General features: G+C 39.9%; 1 protein-coding gene across 1 annotated transcript in view; it reads right to left on the bottom strand.

Annotated features, from left to right (window-relative positions):
* LOC105742100 (39S ribosomal protein L30, mitochondrial-like) overlaps positions 1-741 on the bottom strand; it is a 1,828-nt gene extending 1,087 nt beyond the window's left edge. The window contains exons 1-2 of the mRNA XM_012514606.1: positions 626-741; positions 12-354 (exon numbers count right to left, since the gene is read on the bottom strand). Of these exons, the coding sequence (XP_012370060.1) occupies positions 12-354; positions 626-741 (459 nt within the window). The remainder of the gene's footprint in view (positions 1-11; positions 355-625) is intronic.
* Positions 742-7,126: the final 6,385 nt, after the last annotated feature.

The following is a 7,126-nucleotide window of genomic DNA, read 5'->3' as shown; positions in this document are numbered from 1 at the left end:
CAGGTGTCCACAGGCTTCAGATGCCACTGCACTACTAATTCCCTGGTACTCTTGAGGCACGTGTTAGCCATATTCTCTTCTGTGAGAAGTCCTTGAGGGAGCTTCAGGGGCTGGATTCTTACAAGATGCTTAACCACCTTCAGTTTTGCATTTACTGAAGGGGTGCTCTTATGAACTTGAGGAGTATGTGCTTTGTCTAATTCAAGGATCTTGATTACATCTTTTTCCCAATACGGTTGTCTTATCATACTTTTTATTCTGGTAACAACATGCAGTTTGTGAGGGTGCTGTGGATCCCCACCATGCTTTTCATGATGTTCAGGCGAAGGCTGAAATACTTTATCTGGTATTCTTTTTATTTATTTATTTATTTTTAGGACAGGTATACAGGGTGTACAGGGTCTTACTGCGTAGATTGGACTCATACTGAATCTCCTGTTTACAGACTCCCAAGTGCTGGGATTACAGGTATGTGCCACCAAACCCAGTCTCAATCACCATCTCAGTGTGTGCTGGGGGAGGGGCTGGCACGGCAGGCCCAGAGATCAAACCCCTGGCCCCTGAGCCTGCTTGCATGTACTTTAATCCACTGAGCTATTTGGCTAGCCCTTTATCTGAAATTCTTGATTTGGTAACTTTGTGACGAATCGAATCTGTACCCATGAGAGGTTCCACCTGTTTTGTCACAGTCTGCAGCCTGCCTAGGGGCCTGTAAACCACTGGGTACAAAATCCCTGCCATACCGTTGTAATTGTTTGTCTTCAGAGATTGTAGGAAGCAAACAGATCTACTGGCGAAAAGCTCTGGCAATGGACAGCTTCTAACCCTTCTCTGGAACAGGGCCCACTAAACATCCAGTGTGGACTCCTCTCACTGTTTTCATGCAACAAGTTTAAGAAGCAAAGTAAGCAAGCTCAGTGTGGTGTAATTGTCCCCGTGCTTCCTACAACAATGTGCAAAGTTTCTACGTCTGCAGCAGAAAGCACCCTAAAAGAAACAAAAACACATCTCTTAAGCTTGTACAACTACATTAATCAGGGAAAAAGAAAGCGACAGTAAGTGGGTTGAACACTGAGAACTGTTTGCTCAGCAGTTTTACTCTTGATGCCTCCTACAAATCTTACCTTTTCTATTAATGTTGTTGTTACTTGCACCATCTCTTGGCAAGCTAGATGGTTTAGGTTTGGCACGTGGGCATCAGGTATAGAAGCGACTCAAACACTCAGTTATATTCACCTGTTTTCTGGCACGGTTGGACGAGTACGATGCAAATATATAAGCAGTATTGCTGTGTGTGTTTTCACATAGACCTGTGACATTTTGTGAGGAAAATTGCTGTCTCAACCAAAGTGATAATCATCAAATAGGACACTATGAACATCTCTTATGTTTGCAAAATAAAATATAATGAAAACAGCTACAAATATTTTAAAATCCAGTTCTAAATATCAGAACAAATTCAAATATATGGACATGTCACTTTAATTCATTCTAAAATCCTTTTAGGCTGGTACAATTATTGTTTGCTTAAACACTGTATGCACGCTTGTGGTGCGTACCTTACCTATCCCTTCTCACCTTCAGATCAAACTCAGCTTTCAACAGATATTTCATTTGGGGTGAAACTATTTTATTGAGTTTAGTCAGTTACAATTTACAGAGGGTAATATTCAAAGCACTGACCCATTTCTTCAGCAATTTAATGAATTTCAAGAAATATTTATACCTATGGAGTTGCTACCATAATCAAAATACACTTTTAATATTCTGTCAGCCCAAGAGGTTCCTGATCTCTTTGCATTAGTTGCACTCTACCTTAGAGCCCACTGAACAGCTTTCTGTCTCTGAGACTCTTGCTTTTTCACTTGCAGAGAGAATCCCATGAGGCTCAGTATGGACAGCCTCTGCTGGGGAGGCTGCAGGTTCACAGACGTATTCTCCTGCTGTGTATAAGTGCTTGTGAACTCTACTTATTTGACTTTTCACTCTGAATATTATACTTTTAGGCTCTGGAAGTTCTAGGCAGGTTTTCTTTATGTTATTCTGTACTAGTAATAGTCAACCTTCTTATATGTATTACACATTTTTTCAAGCCATTGCTAAGTGTACCATTTCTGTCAAAGTCTGTTCCTGCTGACATATTCCCTTCTTACAATGACCCTACTTTGCTTTTTTCGCATTTTTTTTGAAATACTGGATTAAATTTTGTTGTATTCTTTTAATGAACTTTGGAGCTTTTTCTGCTGGGTATCTTGGTCCTTTCAACAACATTGTCTTTTTTTTTTCTTTTTTTTCTTTTCAAAGTTTTATTGATAAACATATAGCAATGAGACTGTTTCAAATCAAATCGAAAGTACAGTTTCAACAAATAATACACTGCATATATTCTTCTTAGTGGTTAATTGCTGTACAAGATGCAGACTTGTGATCTACTTACAAACACCATTAGAAAAAATCATTCTATTCATTAAGAGAATGCAACTATATATCTATCCCAACCACTTTGAATACACAGATACAAAATGGACATTCATAGTTATACCTCATTTTTTTTAAGTTCCGTTATTGAATATTATAGGTGTGTAAACTCAGCAAAATATTCTAAAAGAGTCCAGTAGCGCATAATAGCATTGGGTCTTCTGTTTAACTGGCAATGTCAGAAATTATTGACCTGAGTCCCCCACAGCTCAACTTAACAGCATGGCTTTACTTCTTATATTTCGTCTTCATACTTTTCTACTGGATGGTTAAGACCAAGGTAAAGCAGGACCTGTGCAACAAGAGTTGTAGCTTTTTGGTCTGAGAAGGTCAGTGAAATGCCCTTAGGATTTATCCTGAGATCCTGTACCTCAGATTGTAGAACCTTTGTCAGTGTCAGCCATGTGGATGAGTCACGGCCAATGCTCGGCCAAACAACATTAAGTCTTTTAAGGCAAACGTGGCATATACTTTTCTCTGATGTTAATTTACTTCCAATAAAAAGTCTCACTCTCTTTAATTTATCCTAAATAAACTACTCTTCTGAGCCTCATAACAGTAGTTCAAAACATTTTAAAGATTAATACTTTACATAGGACATAGGTGCGCCACACAACCATAACCCAACTGGCATCCAACCCTCTGGAACCTTCTGACTCCCACTTGCCTTATATCTCGACCTCAGAAGACTTTAGAGTTTGAGTTTGAGCCACACTAATCATTGCTAACCTTCTAAAAGATGTTTTAAAGAAGATGTTCCCTTAATAAATCTAATTGTTAAGAAGTCTAAAAAAATTGCCTTGTTATGCTTAAATTTTCCATAGAGATTTAATTCTGCTCTGTTAGACACAAACCCTTTTGCAGTTGAGTGGTTTTAAATTAAACACTCTAAAACGTATCAGATGACTAATTTTCTTCTTATAGAGGTTACATGGAGCATTAACCTTTTCTTCAATGACTAATGGTTATCACAATAAATGCTGTATATTATGTGCTACTGAAATTCAACCAAATAAGTCAAATAACCGTGGGGAATAGTGTCTAGGGAAGGTTTGTTCAGAGTAAATGCGAAAGTTCTCTTACTGTGCTGGAGTGTATTTTTCAGGTTACGTGGCTCTGGTAACAAGATGATAAGAAAAAAAGAAAATTGCTCAGGAAGGATTCAAGTTTATTTCCCCACGGTAAACATGTGGGATGAGGGCAGGCATTGGCCTCCCAGTCACCTCTTCTTAATGGATCTTACAAGGTCTCAAGTTCTGTCTTTCTGCCTAGTGATTGGAACAGATGTGGCTCCCATCTGTGCCATGAGGCCAGGGGCCATCCTGCCATGAAAAGAAGTGACCCGCCATGAAAAGAAGCAGAGTGACGCTGCAAGAGGGCAATCTGCGTCTTGTCAAAATAAATTGAAAAATTGCATGTTTTACCTCTCATTTTCCTTGATGAGAACTTACATGTCCACTGCCCCCACCATTAAGAGAGGCTGGGAAATTTAGCAATCTGGCCTCGCTTGATCTCCTAAAACTTAGGCTCAGAGATATACACAAATCACAAAATACATGAATGTTTAAGTTAAAAAATTATAGCAGAAAACACTTTGACATTAATGTACCTCAAAATTCTCCCCTTTACTGTAGGCACATTTGTCTTATTGTTTTCACTTTCTGAAGCAGATACGGAAGTCCTCTCATGTTTTTAGTTGTACTCTCACAACTGATTCAATGTCCTGAATCAATTAAAAACATTTACCTTGAAGGGCTGGAGAGATAGCTGAGTGGACCTCGTGCCTGCTTAGGCACGTGTGGGGACTTGGGTTCCATCTCTGGCACCACATGCCACACTGGCTCTGCCCCAGGGCACGCTGAGCCTGGAATGGGGTCTGGTCATGGTGGCGCACACCTGTAATCCCAGCACTGGAGAGGCTGAAAACAGGAGGATCACTACAAGTCCGAGCTGTGTAGTCAGACCCTGCACAAAATAAAACAAAACAAGAACCAAAGAAAAAGAATACTTTTACCTTGAATGTGGCTTTGGCTTTGGGAGAGAGCCAGAAACACGCATGCTGACAGGTCCACGGAATAAGAGAGTTGAGGACACACCAATAACAATACATTGTCCACGTTTTTGTTGATGCCTATTGGTTAAAAAGATTAATGGGATTCATTTTTATGGATTTGCACATGCCTTTAATATATTTTAATCATTCTTCCATCTCTCCCTCATCCTATCTTCTTTTTTAGTTTTACTTATTTTGGGAAGAGGTGTTCAAAGTGTACAGTGTCATTCTGGATTGATCCAAGAGATCAAGACAGGACTGGGGGGAGAGCTTAGTGGTCTAAGCACCTGCTTGGCAAATACAAGAATCGGGGTTTGATCCCTTGTATCGCATGCTATGCCAGCCACTAAAACCAGGTGTGGTAGCACAGGCCTGTAATCCCAGCACAGGGAAGGCTGAGACAGGAGGATCACTGTGAGTCCAAAGACTTTTTGGAAAAAAACTTTTTGAAAAAGAACCAAAGTTCTTTTTCATTAAATGGTAAACATTTATTCATTTTTTATTGCATACCTCATAGATAGCAACCTTATACAAATCTCTGCGTATCTCAACAATTGGAAGAGGAATTGGGCACTTGCACATGGTTACAACAAAGCACCAAAGGCAGCTAGCGACCAGGAAGGGGACAATGAAGATGGAATCTTCAAAGAAGGTTTCGTGGAATTTCGGTTATGGTAACTGTAAGAGGAAGTCAGTGAGCAAAACTATGAGTGAGGGAAGACAACCGCTGATCTGCAGGAAGGACCCAAAGAACACTCTCGGAAGGCAGGAAGACAGATTGCTGAAAGGTCTTGAACAGAGCCACATGGCAGGTTCTGATATTTTCGTTTGCTTTCTTGCTTTCAACTTGAGGGCAAAGTACAACGGAAAGATTTTTATCCTGAGTGTCTTGACCGTAATAGTGCTTTGGAAAATTATTTTGGTAATGTTAGGAAAGACAGGTGGAGTTGGAGGAAAAGTGCACAGAAGGAAGACCAGACTAATGGAATCGGTCTAATTCAGTTCATATAGGATTGACCTAGAAAGTGCTTTGTCTTGTTAGTTTCATAAACCTTGCTTTAAAAGGATGGTGCATGATTTGACAGGGCTGAGTACCAGAAGCACGGAAAGCTTAGATATGCTTTGCAGAGTGGATAAAGGTTAGCGAGGTGACTATGCACAGTACCACAAACTGAATGACTTCAACGGTAGAATTTTAGAGTCTCGGGGAGACTGAAATAAAAAATCACTGTGTCAGTAGTACTGCTCTGAGGACTGTAAGGAAAGATTTATGCCAGGCTCGCTCAGTGGTTTGTAGGCCGTTGTCTCCTCCCTGTGTTTTCAAAGCATATTTGCTTTATGCACATCTCTGTGTTTGTATTTTTTTCTAGGAGGATATCAAGTCATAGTGGATTAGGGTTCACCCTGATGCCCTCATTTTTATGTCAGTACCTCTGTATAGCTTCCAAATGAGGCCCCATTCCAGTGTACTAACAATTAGGATTCTGAGATTGTCTCTCAGGATAGACAATTCCCCCCAAGTACAAACGCAGCCATCACGTAGACTTCGCCCTATGTGTAAATCTGACTCCATGCTTTTTTCTAAGAATAAGGATATCAGCTACATTGGATTACGGGCTCATTTTTATCTTAACTGTTTATAAGTACAAGGATCCTATTTCCAAATAAGACTATACTCTGAAGTGCAAGCATTAGGACTTCGACACATGGAATAACAATTCAGCCAATAACAATGAAAATCCCCTAATGTGTGTATTGCTCCCAGAAGCACACTATAATTTAGAAAAAGCTTTGCTTTGCTGTTTCTTATCACTTGTTTCCTCTACTATGCATTTGCATGATTAAGATGAACCAACTTAAAGAAAAACTGAAAACTAATTTCTTATGAATAACCAAAACTTCCTTATCTTTACTTTTTCTGACCACTTTCTGTCTTTTTTTTTTTTTCTTTAATGCATTTAGTACAGGATCTATAGGGTCTTACTACACAGATCAGACTTGTAGTGATCCTCCTGTTTTCAGCCTCCCAAGTGCTGGGTTTTACAGGCACGCTCACCACCATACCCAGTCTCAGTCACCAGCGTGTCCTGGGGGTGGGGCTGGCACGGCACTCCAGGAATCTAACCCCAGTCCCTGCGCTCTGCCTCAGCAGTCTCTGACCACTTATTAAAGAGACATAAACTCTTGTACTATCCTCCCATTCACCAGCATGTCTTTTGGGTTATGTCACACAATCTCTGGCCTCTTCAATGATCTCATCCCTCTGTTCTCTCTCTCTCTCTCTCTCTCTCTCTCTCTCTCTCTCTCTCTCTCTCCTATCTCCATTGGAAAATAAGCTATAAAATGTATTGTTTTGAAAAAGTCAAACACTAGAATAGAGTGAAAAGTTTCTCCTGAGCCCTCTTTATCTTAATCCTAATCTCATAAACTATAAACAGTTCACTGTAATTTCCCCTAATTTCTGCTCGTGCTTGAGTCTCTACACATACCTTCTTTCCACATTTTATTTTAAGTAGGACTTATTGTGCACATTATCTTATACCTCAACTTCTCTATTTGTTTAAAGCCTTTCCCTACATAATATAGATCTCATTT

This window comes from Octodon degus, unplaced genomic scaffold, assembly GCF_000260255.1.
Source record: "Octodon degus isolate 3935 unplaced genomic scaffold, OctDeg1.0 scaffold00036, whole genome shotgun sequence".
Classification (NCBI taxonomy): domain Eukaryota; kingdom Metazoa; phylum Chordata; class Mammalia; order Rodentia; family Octodontidae; genus Octodon; species Octodon degus.
This window is presented reverse-complemented; position numbering and strand designations above follow the sequence as displayed.